Below are 23,232 nucleotides of genomic sequence, written 5' to 3' on the forward strand. Positions count from 1 at the left end.
AAACCATTTCTGCAAGAAGCCTCCACCAAAACAGGACAGGTGTTGCAGAACTAAAAAGTAAGAAGGGGAAATTTGACCATTGCGTGGACAAGCAATTAATTAATAATCTCCGCCCGGAAAGACCGGGAAGGCAGGGAATGTGACGCACCGCAGCAGGGAGGGAGGCAGGCAGGCAGCGGGGGCCTTCCCCCAACAGAGAGAGAGAGAGACGAGGGGTGGAAGGAGAAGCTTGAAAACAAACATCTACATCTACACAATACCCCGCAAGCCGCCGCAAAGGGCGTGTGGGGGGGTTCACCACCCGTAAACTAGAAAAAGCTACATGCGAAACAAAATCATGTTACCTCTACACAAATGAAATTTTGGTCATGCACTCGAAAAACCTTATTCACAAAATAAAAAGTATTAACATGAAACAATATTTAATAACAGGATACGTATATTCAAATCATGCCGTAGAAATATTAAAAAGATGAGTCCATTAAATAAAAACAATAAAATGCAGGAAGAAGCATGCGAGATATCGACAAATAAATACACCAACAAGTGTAATTATCTCATTCACGATTGTTGCAATTTCTATTCTGATAATGTTTCGAGGAAAAAACGACATTTTAAATGCATCCGTTCTACTATAACGATGGTTATTGCAAGTAAATTCTGAGAATCAAGATATTTTATGATTGAACTTACAATTATCTGCTCTCAAATTTTGTATGGGATGGATGTGAGAGAGATTGGTCGGTACTTACTCGTATCTTCTCTGTTGCCTTTTTTAAATATGAAAGTTACATTGGATATTTTCCAAAAAAACACAGGGCTAGCATTGCTTGAACGAGCACTACATGCATTCATTAAATGGTAGTCCCATGCGGCCATGCTGGAAGGGTTTTGACTACCAAAGACACATAAATAGCGAAAGTGCATTCATTTGAGTAAAAATAATTATTTCTTAGACGCTGTGGGTGGCAAGTGGGATATGTACCTATCTCTAACCCTGCAGTTGCTATCCGCGTTTATCCTCGGGAAGAAGGAGTCTTTGAGTCTGCTAGTTCTGGCATCTAATTACCGAATTTTATATGCATGATTCAAGCAACCAATATATGTTGGAGCCGAGTTATTGAGACCAATGCAAGTTTTCCCTGTGGGATAACCAGCCATTGCAGACGAATGACCTTGAGTACTAGGTACTTTCGGATACTCGTCCAAAAGGACCACCTCAATGAATCCAAAGGTATGGAACGAGTGGTACTAAAAGAAATTTAATCGCCACGGCAGCCTCAACCATTGCTTCTGTTGATAAAAACGCCTTCCACGAAAGATATTTCTTCACGGATGAGAACAGGACCCGCTCTTATGACTAGAATAATCTGGACGTAGGTATGATGAAGAAATAACTTCACATTGATTTTCGCGAGATACTCAGCAAAAAAATTGAGATTTGCGTAATGAATTATCGTAAAGTGGCATTCATAATCTTATTTTTTAATATTGCCTTTTGCAATTATTATCGCCTATGAGAATTTTCGTTAACTGCTTACCGTGGTTGCATTCACCGTCGACCTTAAGAGGATATACTGATCTTCCATTCCCTGAACACCGGCGAATAATATGCCATGACTTTTCCAGCATGAGCCACCATTTTTGCTTCGTCGTTGATGATGAAGGCGGGGTGTTTCAAACATTGCGGATTCATCTCATCGCTGCCGAATGATTTGGCCAAATATTTTCTAGAGTGAAAAAAATCCGAAGGAAACTCCTCATCTCCTCCAAACACCTTTCATAAGAAATTGCGTTAGTAATAGCTTTAGGGGAGGCGACGGAGGTCATCTTCGCCATTAGGGATGCACGGGAAGGGAAGGGTGGAGAGAAACCCGGCGTCGGCACCAGTCTTATCTTAACAAAAGGCGCTAAGGGGTCACACAGTTAAACGTCCCATCCGACGAACGGAGAACTCAATTAAGATGCCCTCGACGAAGAACCTCAAGCAGGGATTCGGATACTACTGAAATATATTAATAATCACCTGGGATTCGAAACCGGGCCCTCTGGGTGGGAAGAAAGTACGTTAGCCACCGCACCATCCCGATCCCCTAATTAGCAATTATCCCCTCACCATTCTGTGGGGAGTATCAAATTATAAATGTTTAGTATTTCCGTCACTACCCTTGTCCTCATTCGACAATTGGCTTTCACGTTCTCAGCTGTGATTATTAATTTTACCTTCGTAAGAGTAGTGACTGGACCGCCTTATACACCTCCCTGTCAAATTGATCGTCTCTCATTGTTTAACATTTAAAACCATTTTACTGCAGTTCTATAGGAAACTCGTAGATTTTGAATGGTTTTACCGTATTTCGAAAAGCCTTCTCTCTCCCTTGAACCCTCTACATCTTTCTCTACCCCTTAATTGGTTTCTTCTGGCCTTTAAACAAAAACAAAAGCCAATGCGGAGACACTAATGCTAATATCGGAATGACTTTTGCCCCCGTCTCTCTCCTCCACCGCAGGCTCAGTTCATCCTGGAGAGGAACCTCGCCGGGGCCGCAATCATGAACGTGGACATGGAGGACTTCAAGGGGGCGTTCACCGAGGGGGGCGAGACCTTCCCGCTGACGAGGGCCGCCTTCAACGCCCTCAACGGGGAGCCTTAGGCGGGAGACCAATGCGTCCCGTGCAATTGAAATGCTCCACGGATATTCGATGTAAACATTCAAGTATAAACAATAAAATACTATTAAAAATTTGTGGTGCATCCTATTCTTTCAATAACCGTAAACTTTTATTACCTTTAAACCATTACATGTGCATGTATAAGGTTTATATGAAAAGTGATTTTCACAACATTTTCCTGATAATTGTGCATGAAGTGCTGAATTCAGACCATCAGTGTGTGCATGATCGCCGATCTTATTGACTATTACATAAAATGACAGTACATGCTGTAATTACTGAAAATTTGGCGATGCGAAAGATCTGCGCTAAACTCGTCCAGAAGGTCTTTGGATGGACGACCAAGAGCAGAGTGGAGTGTCTGCTTTCGAAGTCGACATCGCGACGATTCCCCAACCCCCTTGCAGTCTCGGCACCAGCAGACTATTTCCTATTCCTTATAAAAGTCAATTATTCCCTCAAAGGACACCACCATGGGGCCCTAAGTGCCGTCAAAGAAGCTTTGCACGCGTACCCTTAAGGACCTTCCGGAATCAGCCAACCGTAGGGAGCCTTCGAAAAGCCGCTCTGGCAAAAGTCTACCGACGCTCAAGGGATGTACTTTTTAAAAAATTTGAGAGACATTGTAGCAATGACTGAAGAGAATCTATTTTCCCGTAACTTTTTCCGCCAACTACGTAATGCATTTTCACCACAAATACAGCTCTTTTGTAAAATGCCTGTGTACACTGGATTTTTTTTCTGCGGCCATAGTCATTGAATGCATACTTTACTAATTAGCGTAAGAAAAGGATCCACCAGTAGCCACATCCTATGCAATAAAAAATGAAGGTACCATCTCTGCTCTAAACTGTTTCTCGGGTGCATTGGTATGATTTTAAGCCATTGCTAAGGAGCAAATTAAAGTAATCGATCAATTTCTATTCTCCATACTTTATACTAATTTACATAGCGACAGTGATTATTGTTTCTGATTTCAATTCTATTTTCAGACATCCTTTTTAGGATTGCAATGTTCACCATAACCTTTCACATTAAGAGCCACGCAGACAACTTCCTTCATTTGTCCGTCGTTGGCTAGCCTCTTCAAGTTGTGGATGAAAACGGGAGCACTTCAAAGACCATCTCCCTCTCTCCACTGAAATGGCATTTTTTATTTCCCTTTAGGCCGATGCGGGATGTGGTCGCAGATTTTTTAAATTTAGGAGCGCTGACAGAAAAAAATTGCTTTTTTCGGAAGGTCCTGCAACGTCATAGTACACGATTGATTGGGAATTTGAAATGGGTTTCTCCATTCCACTACCAGAGAACAATAATTATCGGATTTTCACTAAGATATAGGCGCAAAAGGTTTTATTTAATTGAAAACAAGGTTTTGGTTCTTGGGATACTTTGTTACACTTTGTAACAGAAATTGCAGTAATGGAGCATGCCATATTTCCTTGGGTCTTCAATTCTACCCTTGAGGGTTAATTTTTTTCCCGATTTAATTTATCACCAATTTAATAACTCCAACAATGGTAAAAAGAGACGTTTCAGGCGTGATATGGTGGAATATCATGATTAATTAAAAATAGCCATTTTCCACAAAAATAAAATTTAATGCGACCGGTTTAAATGTTACTACATCATCATCAGGTGATGATGATGATGATGTAGTAGCATTGAAACCGGTCGCATTAAATTTTATTTTTGTGGAAAATTGCTATTTTTAATTAATCCAACAATGGTGACATTGCTTTGATGAGTGAGGGTGTATGGCCAAAGTATTCACACCCATGTTGCGGTGGAGAATACGGCAGGGTCTGCAATAGTATGTGGTCATTTAAGTTTCAGTCAGCTGCATGACTGTATAGTATTAGCCGCGAACCCCTACTTATCTCAAATTATTTTCTGGGGTTAGGAAGGCCAAGACGGTCACACAAAACGTCTTACTTTTCGTCTTAAATATTTCAGGAAAACCACATTAATGGATCATATAATTCCCAGTGATTCCGCTCACCATTTTTCGCACAAATATGCAGCCCTTAACTCGATGATACACCCCCCGCCCTTTCCCCCTCGAATTCCAATTAGGAACTCAGAACAATTACAAATAAAGCCAACAGCAATGGATACAACTCAAACCTAGTTGGAACAATACTTCAGAAAAAGCAAACAGCAATGGCCATTCGTCAAATTATTCCCTCTCAGCCCTCCATGTTCTAAAGACTTCAAGTGGTGTTCGCTCCCTTTCCTGGGAGATATCTCTTATGAAATCTCAAATCGCCTTCCAACTACATTCAAAGCGGCCTTTTACACGCCCCTTACTCTCTCCAAACACTTTGCCAATGGCATGACATACAGGATATATTTAATAAATCACGCATCTACAAACTTAAATGCGACAATTGCAACACTTGTTATGTTAATGAAATTAAAAATACAAAGTAACTTTCCACTGTTCTTTATTAGCGTACGACCGGTTTCAACGCTCAAGCGTCATCATCAGGTGCAAAATAAATCAGTGGAACTGCGACTGATTTATTTTGTACCTGATGATGACGCTTGAGCGTTGAAACCGGTCGTACGCTAATAAAGAACAGTGGAAAGTTACTTTGTATTTTTAATTTCATTAACATGAATTTCCACAAGGTTGAGCCAGAAACAATTGAATACTTATTGTGTTGGTCAAACTGGGAGTAATTTCAAAACACGAGCCCAAGAACACGGTAGGTGTCACAAAAAGCAAAACCCCAATTCCCTCTTCGCCAAACACCTCTTAGATTGGAAACACGATAGCAATTTTGTCACAGAAATACTACATGTCCTCCAAAAAGGATTGAAAATGGACACTCTGGAGCTAATCGAGATTCAGAGGCACTTGGCGGATACCAATGCAACACTTTGATTGTTGTGTTGGCGGATACCAATACAACAATCTCTCACCTCTCTCTACTCCACTCCTTTCCAAAAGAACGGGACCGAGGATAAATAAACCCAACGTTTCAAGGTGCTCAGTGTGACGCTACTTTGGCGTTCGCATCTACGCCATGACCAAACCCTATGAAACGTCATAAACCAAACAATACGTTTTTCTGTTTTGTTTTCCATTTCCTCGACCACCGACTTTCACTTCTGAAAAATCCCCTGACCCTACGCAGCCACTCATCTCTCCCAGGTTAAACAAATTCAAAAGTTCTAAGTAGCCGTCCGCTATAAACCCCCCTCCCCAATAAACCTCGACATGACCCAATGCTTAGTTACAATTAAGGTGACCCCACATCTTCTTCATTTAACGGAAAAAGCCACGACCACCGACATTGAATTCCCAGCAAATCCGCCTCCCTACCCACCTTCTAATTCCCCCTCCTCCTCCGTCCGATGGGTATTTATTCAACAGCTGTGTGTGTGACTTGTACCTGGTGATGCCGCAAGACGGTGAGACGCGTTGTACCGTACAATAATGTCTGAGGAAACTTGCAAAATCGTATAATATGGACATCAAACAAATCCACGGAGCAAAGCCTCCAAGTGAGAAGTATACCTATCCATTTCTGTGATTAATGTTTTTCGGAAAAGATCCCAAACGCTCGCCGCATACCCAACGTTAGGCCTCACAAAAGCTAAATAACGCGTTTACTTCACTTTTCCGTCGCTACACCTTCCGACTGCACGTTTGACGAATGCCAGCTTTCTTTAGCGCCCCTTTACTGATCGTGCGTATATGTTTCCCCCAAGAAAGATCCGATGCAATGGTGACCCCCAAGTATTTTACTTCATCCACGACGCTCATCCGAACACCTCCGAGTGTGTGAGTGGGTTAGGTTTGTTGGTGTCTTCTCTTGTTTGAGAAATGCATGTCGGTTTATTTTTTCGTATTAATTTCAGCCCCCATGCTTCGCAAAATTTTTGAATGTTGTTTAAACTAGTTTGTAATGATTCACGGTCTGCGTGATTTGCTATTTCCCTGTAGATTACAGTGCCGTTGGCAAAGAGTCTTATGCTGATTTTTATTTTACTGGTGATATCATTAATGTATATAAGAATTAGTATTGGTCCAATTACGCTGCCCTGTGGGACGCCGGATGCTACTCTCACATAATTAGAGCTTGAGCCATTTATCACTACCTTTAGTTGTTGTAGACAGTAAGGAAGTCCCGAATCCAGTTCATTACTTTGTCGTTTATTCCGTACTCTTGCAACTTGTGAATCAATCCAGCGTGTGGAGGTTTTTATCAAAAGCTTTTTATAAATTCCAGAATGTTGCATTTACATGTCTGTTTATTTTCCCGAACGTAGAATTTCGTGAGCCATAAGTCCCAACTGCGTTTCACGCGATCTCTCCTTTCTGAATCCGTGGTGCCTGTTTGATAAAAGATTGTGAGTACCGAGGGATGTAATGGCGTCACTGACCATTATATGTTCCAAGACTGACCAGGAGAGGGGGATTGACGATATTGGTCGTTACCGGGGTCTTGTTTATTTCCGCTTTTAAAAGTAGGGGTGATGTTGGCTATTTTCCAGGCCAGGGGAACAACATCTTTTGAAATCGATTTGTTGAATATGTATTTTAAAAAAGGGGCAAGCTCTTTCAGTACCCTTGCGGGAATGTTCTATTGTCCTGGAGACATATTAATTTTCATGTTTAGGAGTTGTTTCGTGATTCCTTCGCGCGTGATTCTAATACCACCCATTTTTGCGATAGGTGTGACGTGGCCTTCACTGAGCGTCTCTCTGTCATTAGTGTACACACTTTGAAAGAAATTACTTAAAACATTCGATTTTTGGCTGCCGTCTGTATGTATTTCACCTATGCTGACTTTGAGGGACTTTGAGGGATGGTTGGACGTTTTCTCTGCAATTCCCGGATGCACGAGCAGAATGCCTTGGGATTATCCTCCAATAAATCGCACAACACCTTTATTTATTTTAAAATATATTATGACGCTTTGTGTTATTTCTGTGTTTCCCTACGCTGTGTGGAGTATTCTCAACGTACACTTTCAGAAGATGTTTCTAAGCCGTTTTTGCATAAATAAGCTCACGGCACTGTAGGACAGTAGTGAAACCACGAAATCATTCGCCTTACATTTTGTGCTTGGTTGGTCATTGAGCATAAACATTGCTACGTTCAACGCTTTTACTATGCGGTATTTGCGGGCCTGGATTCTAGCACGCAAATGAAGACACGCATGTGGATATAGATACTGTGGATTGGTCGCATAAACAAGGCGATCTTCCATAGGCAATTAACTGCGGTCATCGCTTCAACGCGTCATAAGATGGGCTAAACGATAAACGCCACGAAGGAAGTGGGGCCATTTAAAGAGGTCAGAGGAGGTTCAAGCTGAGGGATCTGAGAAGCGGGGGGGGGAAGGCGGGAGATTGGGGGTGGGGGGAAGCAGCGCACCCCTCAAGAGAATGAAAAAGTTCGGATATAAAATTCCTTGCTCTAGAATTCTCTCCAAGTTGCTCCATGAGACTCGCTTGTTCACTCTGAAACACTCAAGGAATCGCTCGGCCACCGTCACCATGGTGAGTTACGTTCGGTTTTCACTAGAAAATAATGGTAAAATAGTCAGCATCAGAACATTCTTTTTTTAGGCCAGGGAATAATCTACTCTGTGTTCAAATATGGATCGTTACCATAAATCACGATGAATATTTCAAATTACTTGAGTTGACATTACTTGTTCGCATAAACGGAACATCAAAGCAAGTCTCATCAAATATCTTATTTGAATATTTCTTTTTCTTTTTCACAACAGATGACGACAACCGCTGGCTGCCTTCTCAACGTCTTGTTCGTCATCTCCCTATCGCATGGTACGAATCATTATCAAAAGTGAAATTTCATAGAAATAAATTTCCATTACAATTAGAGAATTTCCATTAGTGAAATACTTAGATTATTACGAGGTAATCGATTGTACTTGTCAACATTGTCTATTTTGTGTACTAGATGAAATTTCGACCAATATTGAGATAAGCAATGAGGATGCTCGTGATGCATGAACGATACCATAAAGAGCCAGTTTACCACACTGATCTACATCTGCATGTACTTAATACCCGCAAGGGTGTGTGGCGGGGGGTGTTAGGGCACCACCCGTAATTAAGGAAAAAACCGCATGTAAAAGCCACAGAGTTATACAGTCCACAAACAAAACATGGTTTACGTTCATGCAAAAACCTTTAAATCCCACACATATGCAGACATTCAAACTGCCAACTGGCATAAAAAAACACCTACAAATATGTTTGCAATGTTTAATTTGTTCCCGTTTGGTAAATTAAATGTTTTTAATATTTCTAAAGTGACTTCGGTTTCTTACTGTTATCATTTCTGATTGTTCGGGGAAAGAATGAGTATTTGTACCTATCTGTACTGGAATCTAGCTCCCCTATTTTATCTTTGTGATCTGGTGTACCTAAGTAGTGTGGGGACATTATAATTCCTTCAGTGTCTTCGCTAAAATTCTGAACCATTCTTAAAGTCTAAGTCCCGCTTGTTTCTTCGCATCTCAAGTGGTTCCCAGCCTCAATCCCCTAAGAGGCCTGTCACACTTGTGTTCTAACAATTTTAACAAATCTAGCGGATTTTCTCAGGAATTTATCTAATTCTTCTTGCCAAATTTTCTCACAAGCATCCCAAATACTTGCGGCATATTCAAAATGAAACCTAACTAGATCAATATAACACATCTAACTAAATTTCTCATTATATTTCCACACCACCGTTTCCTGAAGCCGAGTATCTTTAAATCTGATCCACATACTGTCCTCATATGTGCTCCTCATGAAAGGCGTGGTGTTGGAACAACTCCCAAATATTTAACTTGATTGGTCGTAGCAAGCACTGAACCCCCTATTTCATAGTTTATGCCCTGTTCGCCACTTTCTTTGTTCCAAAATTTCGAAACTGCGCATTTGTCTATGTTAAGATTTAATCCCCATTTATTGCACCATTCTGAGATTGTGTCTAAGTCTCTCCAGGTTAGCTCGCGACCAAGTTGGCTCCTCATCTCCCTGTATACCACCTTGTCATCAGAAAATAACCTCAGACTGCTACAAACGTGTGTGCTTAAGTCATTTAAGTATATTAAGAACAGAAGAGGCCCTATTACACTTCCCTGGGGGACGCCCGAAGTTAAATCTCTATCCACTGAGCCCAACCCATCTATGACTACTCTTTGTTTGCGATTTGACAAGAAGTCTCTACAGCCAATTTATTATTTTCCCATTGATTCCATAGTATTTAAGTTTCTGTAACAGTTTATTGTGTGGGACTTTGTCAAAGGCTTTTTTGAAATCCAGGGATACTGCATCGACTTGTGTGTTCATTTCTCCAGGACTTAGTATATCATGAATAAAAAGACCTAATTGTGTTTCGCAAGTTCTGTTCTTCCCAAATCCATGCTAGTTGTGGCTTAGTATTTTCCTACTTTCACTAAAAATCTCATAATGCTACCATAAATATTGTGTTCTAATATTTTACAAGAAATCGATTTTAAGGAAATGGGTCGGCAATTGGATGGTTTATCCCCATCGCCGCCTTTGTGGATAGTAGTTATATGAGCTAGCTTCCAATCGCGAGGTATTCGATCCGCCCATCAAGGTCTTTGATGCTGCCTCTTGGAATCAAGCGAGTTCACGTTGTTTAGCGGTTCCATATTTTCAAATATCGGAACGGATTCAACACCAAATGGCTCGCATACATCTACATCTATCTACACAATCCCACAAGCCACCGCGGTAGAGCGTGGCGGTGGGTTTTATGTCACCACCCGTAAACTGAATAAACCCATATGCAAAACCAAATCATGTTATCTCTACACAAATGTTAGTTTGATCATGAACTTGACAAACATTGATCACACGAAAGAAAGTACTTTTATGCAACAATATTTAATAACAGCAAACGTACATTCAAATCATGCTTTAGAGCTATTAAAAAGATGGGTCCATTAAATAAAAAGAATAAAATGCAGGAAGAAACATGGGAGGTATGGACAAATTTATGCACCACCAATTGTAATTATCTCATATGCGATTCCTGTTATGTCTATAATTATCTCTGATGGTCTAAGGGAAAAACGAAATTTTAAATCTATCTGTTCTTCTATAAATTTCCCTAATTTTACGTTGGCGATCTCATCTCCCATAGTAAGCAGGCGCCTGAAATATGATCTTAGCGCCTTCAGATAAATAACCTGCCTCAAATTCACGTAGTAAACTTTAATGTGTATTTAAGACTTCGTTCAGCTAATGGCTCCTACCCTTACTCTTCCAATACATCCTGTCATGATACTGCAACCTTGTTCTGAACAATTTTCATAAACCTAGCTGCTATTCGTTGCACTCGATCTAGTTCCAAAATTAAGCCCACTTCATGAAGATTCCATAAACGTTTAGCATACTCAAGGTGGGGACTAATTATAGTAAAATAACAGAGCTTCCTGACCCTGTCTCAATTATTATTCCCAAATATTCTTTTCGTGGATTCTAACTATTTATTATCTATTCCGCAAATTTCACGAATGTGTTTTCCTCAGGACATGTCTGTAGTTTTGGTTAGACCCAAGTATTTTCCCGATTTCACGTGTGTAACGTCAGTTTCCTGTATAGCATAAGTGTTTTCTGCTGACGTGCTTTTCCTTAAAATATTTATCGAAAACCATTTATTAAAATTTAATTCTAGCTCCCATGTCTCCGGAAGCATTTAAATTGCATTTAGGTTGTTGGCCAATGATACTTTATCTTCATGATTGGATATTTCCCTATATACTATCACTGCAACGTCAGGTAATAGACGAAGTTAACTGGTGATCTGAGACCCGATGTCATTAATCTATAAAAGGAACAATAGCGGACCAATGGCACTTCCCTGTGGGGCACCCAATGTTACGTTTACTGTTGTCCGATGATACTCCGTCGATTAGGACCCTTTGCTTGCGGCCTGTTGATTCGTAGTAACATATGGGGATCGAGATGGTGTGGTGGCTATCGTCCTGGTCTCCCACCCAGAGGGCTCGGGTTTGAATCCCGATAGCTTCAAATATTTTTCACTGGCATCTCGATCCCAACATGAGGTGCTTTGTGGAGGGCTTTTTGAGTGAGCACGCCGTCCGTCGGATGGGACGTAAAGCTGTGTGTGACCCCTTGGCGCCTTTCGATAAGAGTAGGCTAATGCCGACGCCGGATTTCTCTCCACCATTCATCCTTATTTGTCAATCCCTAATGGCGGAAACTACCTTAGCTGTCGGTCGCTTCCCCTAAAATACCACTACTAAGTTATTAATCCAATCTATTCCTCATTTGTCAATCCCGTAGCTTTCCAACTTTTGTAGCAATCTTTTGCGTTGGAATTTGCTGAATGCCTTTGAAATTCTAGAAAAATAGCATGGACGTGGGCGTTATATTCTCCCGAGACCAAAATGCCATGAACGAAAGGTCCCAGTTGGGCCTCGCAAAATCTTCTCTCTCGGAAACCGTGTTGGTTTTATGCAAGCCAATTCTTAGAATTTAGAAATTTTATTATTGAACTTACTTTTATGTCCTCTAAAATTTTGCACGGGATGGATGTGAGAGAGATTCGGCAATAACTACTGAGATCTTCTCTCTTGCATTTTCCTAATATGGGAGTGACATTGGCTATTTTCCCGTGCGATTACTTAGGAGTTTATGAAATATTATTTTCAGGAGATGAGCCATTTCTGAGGCCATCCTTTAGAAAACAGTAGTAGGGATTTGATCATGGCCCGACGATTTGTTTGGACTGGTGTCTTTAAGTTGGCGTTCGTTTACAAGAGAAGACATTTCAATTTCAGACATGATTTCAACGGAGCGATCGGGTAGTGACTCGCATTGTTCCTGTGAATGATTATTGAAAACAATTTAAAAATAGGGTTTTAAACTTTTTTCTGATTTGTAGTTTTAGTTTTGCCCGTTGATATGTCGGGGTGGCGCTGGGACCTTGTTTCCCTCAAAATCCCGCAAATATGACCAAAAACGCTTTTGGATTATCTTTCAAGTATTCGCCCAATTTCACCCTATTTTTTTATTTTTAAATTATTTTAACGCCTGGTGACATTTTTTTCTTGCAATCGATTTTGCTGTTTTATAGTCATGTTATTTCATTTTTTTAATTGTTAGCTTCGTCCTTATGTGACCTCTTCATTTTTGAATACCATGCTCTTTGACGTTTTCATACTTGACTTACTTCTACGTTGGTCCACCTAGGTTCCCTCCTGTCACTTTTAAATTTACCGGGCACGTGTTTTTCTCTTGTTCCCCGTCTGAAGTCGAGAAATGCACTCTACAGACTCTCAATGTTTCTGTCTCTACTAATTTCCTTAAATGTACCACAAGACTGCAGGAGGTAACGCCTTATTCCTTCGTAATCGACCCGGTCAAACAAGTAAATTATTATTTTGGGTTTCTAATATTTACTATTAATCTATTAAACGTTAACCAGTTTTATTGCATGGTCACCATCAAGTGTGGCTTAATTAAGACGAATTCGTAGAAATACAATAAATCAAAACAAACAGAGAACCGTAGGGACAGCAGGAAGGAAGGAAGCCGTCTACTAGTTTCTTAACACTGATCAATTCCCGAATCTTTCAATTCTTGCATATTTCAAGGCAAGGATACTGTTTGAATGTTATTATTAATTTTGGAAATAGAACTTACGGCAGTTATATATCTTTACTTTCTGGCTTTTTCGATGTTGCGTCGTAGTTGAAAGCGGTAGGCATTTTTAATAGGTCTAGTGTCAACAAGCTCAAGGTTGCTGACATTCTCTCTACAGTGTTTCATAAACACCGTGTCAATTGGAGGAATTAATGATTCCGATATAAAGCGAATCTTTGCCAACTAAACCAAAATGCGGCTAATCAGCCATTGCTTTTCTGAGAGATTATCCAAGTGTAAGAATTCGCACATTTTAGGAATTGCAATTCCCTGTTTAAATATAACATCTGTAACAATATGCCTTGGTTTTTTTTATATCAGCTTGACGTGAATTTCTACTGAAGATTAGTCGCTTTTGAGTTGCAGATTCGATTTTACATTATGGAGACTATTAGAGGACTGGTGCATTAGAGTGGGCCTTTATTTTCAAAACTATTCCTAATTTGGCGAAGCACTTCCAAAATTGTTCAGAAAATAAAATCCTTTTCAATGTTTTTAAAATAAAATTATGGATAGGCATGCGACATCGAATTTGAAGTTTTCATATTTCGGCATTAATTTGTCGTTCTTCGTTCTTTTCGCGTGAAAATGGAGCTGTATCAGAGATGGATTCTCCCGAACGGAATTAATATTACTAGTTTATTAGGTATTGGTCGTGGTGTATTTTGAACACATGTCCGGTAACTACAAAGGGACTTCCCGGGAGGTGAGGACGTATCTTGGCAGGCTGGGATGCAACTGCTAGGATCTGCCATGTCCGTTGTCCCATGTCGTGTTCAGGAATGCACAATCACTTAGCAAATATGAAATTTATCGTTATTTGGTTCGGTTTAATAAGAGTCTTTAATCGAATATGTGTCCTGTCTTCCGTGCTGTCAGTTACTATTTGCAAAACTTGAGATATATTATACCAAATATGAGTCGTAATGAGTCGTAAACGTACTTTGAATGAAGAACGACAGGTTGAAGGACTTTAATAACCTGTCTCTTTTGGTTCAATGAGTATTTCATATTCACAAGGTGTTGTAAAATAGTTCTTTTAAATACGTTCACTGCAAATATAATCCTATTTTATTTCGCTCAAAGAATTTTTCACTCTACGTGCTTTGTCCAATAAAGGGACAAATTATCTTTCATATAAGTAAACTTACGTGCGTTCAAGTTAGATTAAATTATTCAAATGTCTTTTGCAGCATTGACAGATCCCAGGAATAGTCCCGCCGATCGCGTCTTGACATATCCTCACTCTCCAGGTTCTCTCCTCGTAATTACCGAGAAAATTATTCAAATACTCATGGCATAGTCACGTCCAATGTTTAATAAAGAACTCTTACTAATATTGAAACTATTGCTGAAACTCTAACAATGAAAAAAAAGCTCCGCATTCATCCAGAAATACGAAAAAACGGTATAAAATGCCGGCATGCAAAAATTTCATATGCGAGGTTGTATATTGTTACATCATTCTTATGACAACATCAAAGTTACTTATTTTCGGTAGGATATTAAATGTACACACAAATATTTTTCTTACTACTAAGGGCAATCCTCCTAGCACGAATTAAGGATGGACCTTCACTACACTGGAGTTTGCGGACGAAATAAAATAAACAATTTGAAATAAAAATCTATTCCATTGCATAGCTATTGCTCTCTTCATTGAGAGAGAGCTTTAGCTCAAGGATTCACACCTACATCTACATAGTAACCCGAAAGCTCCGCCAGAGCGTGTGGCGGACGGTGTTAGGTCACCACTGGTAATTAAGAATAAAGCTGCACGCAAAACCCAATATTACATGCCAACCTACCTTCACAAAATCGTATATATTCATGCAAAAACCTTTAAAACTCACACACATGCAAGTAAATATACTATTAACTAATACACACACAAACCTACGAATATACTTCATGTCTATTTCTCGTTTTAACGTTCATTGTCTCGTTTTATCTTGTCATGACTTGTAAATTAAACGCCTTTAATATTTCTAAAAGGACTTCGGTTTCTTACAATTATGATCCCTGATTGTCCGGGGGAAGAATGAGTATTTGTATCTATCTGTACTGAAATCTATCTCCCTTATCCTATCTTTATGGCCCCACACTACTCAAGTGGTGTGGGGCCATAGTATTTCCTTTAGTGTCATTGTTTAACTCGTTTGTTCTGAACCTTTCTAAAATTTTGTAATTTAAGTCTGGCTTGTGTTCTACTCATCTCAAGTTGCTCCCAGCCTGATTGCTTTAAAAGGCCTGTCACACTGGAGACAAATCCTTTCTCTATTTTGGCTCGAAACGTCTTGGAGTTGAAGATGCACTTATGTAGAATAGTATACCCCTAGTTGAGAAGGGGTGGAGGCACGGCGAGGCAGTCTCCACGAAGGGAGGTACCCCGGGTGAAATGCACCCAAATTTTGTGATCGCGCTCACATAAGACTTCTGTGATCGATTTCCGGGCGTTTGTCTCCCGACCAGGGTCACCCTTGCCGAGTGGCAGAGGGGGAAAGGTGGTCATGTGCTACTTCGCGGGCGACTCCGGTGTCCGGCCGGAAGACGAGGTGCGCTTCACTCCGGAGGACCTGGACTTGACCATCTGCACGCACGTGATGTACAACCGTGCCATCGTGAGCCAGGATCTGGAAGTTGTGCCGAAGGACAGGAAGGTCGACCTGTCGGAGGACGGAGGTCAAGGTCATTGCAACAATAGCAGCTCCGCCCCTTTAAATGGGCCCCGCCGCATCACCGTTTATATTTTGAATATCGAACAAAGATTAAATTGTACTTGGGTAATAAGTGCAGCCTCTTTGCTCGATAACTAATGAGCATCCTATTGTTTGATGGCTGACTGTTTTAAGGATCATTTTTGACCTGATAAACCCCGGAATACTTTTAGAACCTTTTCCAAATTTTATCCATCTTTGTTTTTCCCCTGATCAAGACCACTCACTGATATCGGCAGCTCGATATTTTATATTCAACATTATTAGTTTGTCCTGAGTAGGAACTGAAATACGCCCACATAACACTATCGTCTACTTTATAACATTTTCAATGATAAAACTTGTACAAAGAGATGGCGACATGAACTATCTTAATAAATGAAAAAGAAACACTTTGTTCCAATTCACCACTTTATTACAGGTACGACTAGTTTCGACGCTACGGGGGTACCTGAGGATGACGCCGTAGCGTCGAAACTAGTCGTACCTGTAATAAAGTGGTGGATTGGAACAAAGTGTTTCTTTTTCATTTATTAAAATGAACTTCCACAAAGTTGAGGCTGAAACTATTGAACTAATGAACTATCTTTATTAAAATATATTAATGATCCTAAAGCAAAGTTTATTTTCTTCATTAAAATATGAAGCATTGGCTTGTTTGCTTGGCAATTGAGGCAATGCACGGATAAAATATTCCACATTTATATTCTTTTTTATATCGTTATTCTATTTTGATTCTGTATGCATAGTATGTCTTAAGAATAATTCACTAAACGCGGAGATTCATGACTACGGATTTTCGGTATTTTGGTCCTTTGGAACGCGGTGGTCACCATGGAAACCACATCTATGGCACCGGGTCATTCTTCACCCCAAAGGGCGAGGGCCGATTCTATTTCACCTTGGGAGAAGGAAGCATTCTCAATAGAGACAGCATCCTTAAAACCTGACTCCGGGGAAGAGATGACCATTACTTCCTCTCGCCTTGCAACGACACAAAAAGGAACCAACGTTGTGTGCGTGTGTGTGTATGCTAAATAGCCCATCGATCCCTATGATCCTTATGTTACTTTTTGAAGTAAAATATTTAATCTCATAAAATTACTGAACGTGAAAATAAAAAAGTTCACGGATTAAATGCGAATGAAATTAAATGACTCCTCACGTATGAATTCTCATAATTTCAATTTATTTTCAGGCATGTACAACAGAACTTTAGCGTTGAAGGCACTTAAACCTGGACTAAAGGTCTTCATTGATGTCTACGATGAAGAGGGGCTTCTAGGGCAGCAAGTGGTATGACCAATTTTGTATTTATGCATGGCCCTTGATGGGAACCCGCGGTATTAGTTGTAAGGGAACATTTTTGCGTATAATATGCACGTTTCTCCGTGGCTTTGGATATTACTCGACAGGTGGTAATATCTTCCACCGTGAGCAACCATATAAATTTTTCATAGATGTGAATGTGGAGCTTGTCTATTGCTCGAATAGTATATTCTTTTTTATTTTCAACTTGAGCCCATACAATGAGTGAAATCCACACTCTAACGAGGTAATTAATTGCTCCATATCACCTATGCCTCCGGCGGTTTCCCAATAATGCCTGGAAAAGAGCGAATTTGAGTGTCGCAAGAGGTATCACATAGATACGAAACCGGATCCTGTGTACAGCGGTCCAGCCATCTATCCCTTGATAACCAATTATTTCAATGACTATAATAATATAAGTACAAATATAAATTGGTGCGTAGATCCACGTCTAAAAAAACCCCTCTATTAATTTCATATAGGGAGAAAAAACCTAAGATGTCTGAACGAAGCATTTAGGATAACGGCAAGGCGACGAACAAACTTTCATCGAATTTTTTTTAAATTTGAATTTCCAATGGAAAATAAGTAAAGAAGACCTCAAAAAGGAAATGCATTGGTCATTGGAAAAAAACCTTACGTATCCTTAAAGGCGAAAATATACTTCACGAAAATACAGAAGATACCGTAAATCATTCGGCTTTCCATTGTAGAATTCTGAAGGAAGTGTTCGATAAACTAACCAATGCCCCTCGTGATGAGTTTATGGGCGAAATAACATTGATGCACAAATAAATAGAGAACGAGATTCGAGATATAAAAATAATTAAAGCCCGGAGAGTGGAGGCAATCCCAGCTGGCCAATGGTGTTGAAACGACACATCTCAACTCATATGCTGGTCATTACGATTTTGCGGCCGCCGTTGGCCGGGACACACCAGAACCGAAGGGTATATTATTTACATCAGAGAGGAAGCTAGTGAGAAAAGGAAAAGCCAGGTTTCTTAATTCCTCATCCGCAAAGTAAGTAATCATGTGATTTTAGTGTCAGAATTAATAAGGTAAGCATTAAGTAAACAAAAGGTAATGATATTGTAATGGAAAGAAAGATTTTTATGAGGAATATTTAACAAAAAATGTGAAATATTCCCGCACATTTTAAAAATGTCGACATCGAAAAATTAAAATCAGTATTGCTAATTTACTGCCAAAATTCAAAAGATAAAGCAGGTGAATGTCAGCATCAAAGCACCTTTTATCCAAAGCACCCCTTCCGATGCACTGAAATCTTGACGTGGTGGAGAGGCTTGTGCGATCCGATCAGCTGCACCCAAAGGAGCAACGACCTATGGTGGGGTCACCCATGCCAACCAGCAAGCTAAAAGGATGGGTTCCGGACGAAACGTAGCTCGCGCGGCGTTTACTCCTCAGTGAGGTGGCTGCAAAGGATTCTGACCCTTGCGTGGAAGAAAATTTGAGCAACGGTGTATAGATTAAGGAAGACAATAATTTAGACATATGTATAACTTTTGATATACTACTCGATTAACAAATAATAACGCCGAGAATTAATTAAACATGGAATTTATGTCCATGGTAAAGGGAATTATTTTCAAATGTCCACCAAAAATATTCAGATATCACAAAACAATGAATCAAGTACTATATGTTTTATAATTGGTATTATACGTATGGTATAAAAACTGAAAGCATGCTTTCAAGCAATGTAAATAAAAGTATTACTTCATGAAAAGCATCATTTTCAAATGTAAGAGAAAGATTTAATAACTGTTGTCCAATTTTGCATTGGTTTTGTACAGTCGTCACAGGGTTTCTTCCTTTGAAAATATACAGCGGTAGGGACGACAGCCAACGAGGGGTTGCTATAATATTGAATAAAGAGGTAGGAAAAAGTATCGTCATTATCAAGCAATGGATAGATTATTACTAATAGAGATAAAAGCAGAACCGACGAACTTGGTTATTATTCAGGTATACATGCCACCGAGCAACCATACGGAAGAAGAGGTCGATAGGATATACGATCAGTTAGAGGACATAATCGCGTATGTTCCTGCAGGGAAACATTTGATAGTGATGGGGGATTGGAATGCGACGGTAGGCGAAGGAAGAGATGGTGATGAGGTGGGGGACTACGGTTTAGGCACGAGGAATAACCGCGGGGAGAAAGCAGTTGAGTTCTGCAGGAGACAGGGGTTAGTCATCACCAACAATTGGTTTGCACACCATAAAAGTCGCAGATATACTTGGGAAATGCCAGGTAACTCAGAAAGGTATCTGTTAGATAATATTCTGGTTAGGCACAGGTTTAGGAACAGTGTGATAAATTCTCACAGCTTCCCGGGAGCGGATGCGGCCGGATTTTGTTTACAGGCTGCATAAGCAGGCAGTAAAAAAAGGGATACTGGTAAAGAGCTGAGTACAATTGCAGAAACATGGGAATATATCATGAAAGGGTTATAGAAAGTCATAAAACAGACTATAGGAACCGTTAATGGTAAGAGGACAAGGAAACTATTTGTCACGGATTAGGTTATTAAAATAGATGAGAGTAGATACATAAGAGAAGAAAATAGAAGAATGTAAACACAGACTTAGACATAAATGGGTACAGGAGAGTTAAATGGTAATTTGAGACGGGAAATAAATGGGAAGCATGCATGGGATGAACTGGAGTTAGGAATGAAGGTTGGCCGGGAATTCTTAATATCAGTTAAGTTCGCCGATGACCAAGCTTTAGTTTGTCAGTCAGCCAAGGGGTTGCAAGCATGGCTGAGTGAATTGGAAATTCAGTGCGATAGGTATGGGATGAGGATAAAACAAATGAGGAAGTACTTGGTATAGTGGGCGAATACAGGGGTTTGCTGGGAGAAACCCTGTGGAGGCAGGAAAAATGGATGAAGGGCGTATTTCCTGGCAGTGAGATATTGAAGACTGTAATAGAGGTGAGAACGTTAGGCAAACGAGGAAAAGGAAAGAACAGGATAGGGATGTTGGACGGGATGAAGGGAGGAAGAAGGTACTTAGAGATGAAGAGGGACCTGAGGTAAATTAGGCTGCTGGATTGTGTTTTGTTAGGAGTCACAAAATATTAATTTATTGGTGAGGCCTTGTAAAACTTACTTAGACCGGTAGATTACATATTATTATAATTTTTTGGTTACTTCTTCCAGTTCTCCGATCTTAAGCAGGAAAATCTAATGTGGAAGCGATCGCGTAGCTTCTCTAGAATAAATTTGATTCCTCCATTTTTTTCATTTACTGAATACATGTGTACGAGTCAAAAGCAGTAGTCAGGGAGAAAATGTGTTGTCTTTAAAATGGACCGTTCTTTTGTCCACAACCCTGGGCAGGTGTCCGGGAGGTACTCCGCCCTCGAAGCCTTCGCCAGAAACGCCGCAGACTTCGTCGAGAGCCACGGTTTCGACGGGATGAACATTCGCATCTCTCGGCATGCAACGGTATGACAAAAAACACAAATCACCTGCCACAATTGTATAATGTAGTTGCAGATACCCACTTTTATTTTGTTTCCAAAAAAAGCGTGGTCTAATTTTTAGCAAAAGGGGAAAACCGAATGCATATTACACCAAATGAGCAAGTCACAAAATGCTTGCCCACTCCAAAGACTATGAGAATGGGAAATGTAAAGAATGAAGAATATTGTGATAATGTTTGAAATTTTATTATCTCATACACTTCAAAAAATAATTCGTATGGCTGAATTCAATCTTTCATTTAGGTAAACACTTCAGTATCATTTTCTCTTTGTGGTCTTTTGATGCAGAAATTATTTCGGTCAACAAGATATGGCTTTAAGTAAAACATTAAGCTTTGTTCTTGGTTATTTTGTGCTTAACTACACTCTTATTTAAACCAAAATGTTTCTTCTCCAATGTCTCAATCTATATGCCCATACTTTACACTGGGTTAGGTACTAGTGGACTCATTCACCGCTACGCAAAGAACGGAGCACCAGAAGTCAGGATAAAAATGTATGAGTGAGTACTGGGAGACAGAGGAAAGATAGAAATATGTCAAAAGAGAAATATCAAAAGTCAAATACAGAAAAAATATAGGGAAAGCCTTGCGGAAATATAACCATGGACTGAGGCCTGGGTGATCAGGGAGGCAGAGGAAAGAAAGCAATGGTAGAAAGAAAACCGAAAATTACTTACAAGGATGAAGGAAAAGAAAAAAAAAGTAAACTGAGGCGGGAAGCTAGTTGAACAAAGAAGTCTTGATGCAAGACGCAAGGCGAGGATGTAGAAACGATTAGAAATTAATATCAAAATTGGAGCGCTGAACAGGAAGATGAAAGCGCTCTCAGAAATTGGAAAATAGGAAGTGGGAAAAATGGGAAAATCCAAGTAAAAATTATAAATTGAGCCGAAAAATATATAATTTGGAAAGACTATGCAGAGTAATGCAAATATTTAGAGACATCAGGTTAGACATCAAAAGATAACATGATATGAATGGGAATGGGTTAGGACCATATATATTTGCTGACGACATAATAAGTTATAAGGTGCGGGACTACCGTTTAGGAACGAAGAATGAGAGAAAACAGTTGAGTTCTGCAGGAGACAGAGGTTAGTTATCACCAACACTTGGATGCGGACTCTGACCATAATTTAGTTGTTATGAAATGTAGCCTCTGTTTCAAAAAGATAAGACAGGGCGGGTTAGAAAATGGAATGTAGAAGCATTAAATGGGTTGAAAAGGAAAGAGTACCAACAGGCGGTAGAAAATATCATGAAGGATGGTAAGGAGCTAAGTACTATCGAAGAAAAATTGGAATGTATCAAAGAATGGGATATCGAAAGGCTCAAAAGACACTATTGAAACCGTTAACGCAAAAAGGACTAGGGTTCCTTAGATCAAGAATGAGATGATTACAAAGCTGGATGAGAGGAGAAAATGGAAGAAAGCAAACACAAAGTTAGGCAAAATGAGGTAAAAAGAGTTAAATAATAAATTTAGGTGGCCAACAAATAAAGCAAAAGAAGCATGGTGGAAGACGTAGTGCGAGGATATGAAACGTTTGCAGAGGAAGGGTGTAATTGTTGTGCTGTACAGCAAAGTTACATTTTTATAGGGAAGTAAGAAGGTAAGACCTATGCAAGCAGTTATAGAAAAGGCGGGTAAGTTAACAGTTGGCATAGGAAAGATCCAAGAGAGATGAAAGGAATATATGGAAGAACTATACAATAAAGAACTTAGACCAGCAAAGTTAGACATAGAAAAAGAACATGAGGTAGAGGAGGATAGCTTAGGTCCAGGCATACTAGAGAATGAGATAGAAAGGGCATTTCTATGGAGGCAGGAAAAGTGGCTGAAGGGAGTATTGACCGGCAGCGGGATGTTGAAGACTAATTGAAGGGAGAATGTTAGGCAAACGAGGAAAGGGAAGGAACAGGATAGGGACGTTGGGCGGGATGAAGGAAGGAAGAAAGTACTCAGAGCTGAAGAGGGACTTTAATTCCTACCTCCAGTTCTTCCCATGCCTCTTTAATCATTTCCTCTGCATACAGGTTGAACAGCAACGGTGATAATGGGCAACCCTGCCTTACACCCCTTCCTAACACTGCCCATCCTGACTCCCCGTTTCCCACCCGCACCTGAGCAGTCTGAGACATGTACAGGTTGCGGATTAGCCTCCTTTCCCTCCAATCTATTCCTATTTTCTGCAATATACTCATTAGTCTTTCCCAATTCACTCTATCAAACGCTTTTACGAAATCTACGAAACAGGCATATACCTCCTGGTTGTGTTCTATATTCCTCTCGATTAATAATCTCATTACTGCAATGGCATCACGCGTACCT

General features: G+C 40.0%; 2 protein-coding genes across 2 annotated transcripts in view; both read left to right on the forward strand.

Moving 5' to 3' along the window:
• Nucleotides 1-2,744, forward strand: part of LOC139689843 (chitotriosidase-1-like) — a 30,762-nt gene extending 28,018 nt beyond the window's left edge. Inside the window, exon 10 of the mRNA XM_071586936.1 lies at nucleotides 2,511-2,744. Within this exon, the coding sequence (XP_071443037.1) occupies nucleotides 2,511-2,654 (144 nt within the window). The 3' untranslated portion in view covers nucleotides 2,655-2,744. The remainder of the gene's footprint in view (nucleotides 1-2,510) is intronic.
• Nucleotides 2,745-8,076: 5,332 nt separating this feature from the next.
• LOC139689858 (chitinase-3-like protein 1) overlaps nucleotides 8,077-23,232 on the forward strand; it is a 39,678-nt gene continuing 24,522 nt past the window's right edge. Inside the window, exons 1-5 of the mRNA XM_071586954.1 lie at nucleotides 8,077-8,190; nucleotides 8,424-8,481; nucleotides 15,823-16,038; nucleotides 17,266-17,363; nucleotides 20,753-20,860. Of these exons, the coding sequence (XP_071443055.1) occupies nucleotides 8,077-8,190; nucleotides 8,424-8,481; nucleotides 15,823-16,038; nucleotides 17,266-17,363; nucleotides 20,753-20,860 (594 nt within the window). The remainder of the gene's footprint in view (nucleotides 8,191-8,423; nucleotides 8,482-15,822; nucleotides 16,039-17,265; nucleotides 17,364-20,752; nucleotides 20,861-23,232) is intronic.

Source organism: Hetaerina americana, unplaced genomic scaffold (assembly GCF_022747635.1).
Source record: "Hetaerina americana unplaced genomic scaffold, ioHetAmer1.1.p SCAF_28, whole genome shotgun sequence".
NCBI classification, from domain to species: Eukaryota; Metazoa; Arthropoda; class Insecta; order Odonata; family Calopterygidae; genus Hetaerina; species Hetaerina americana.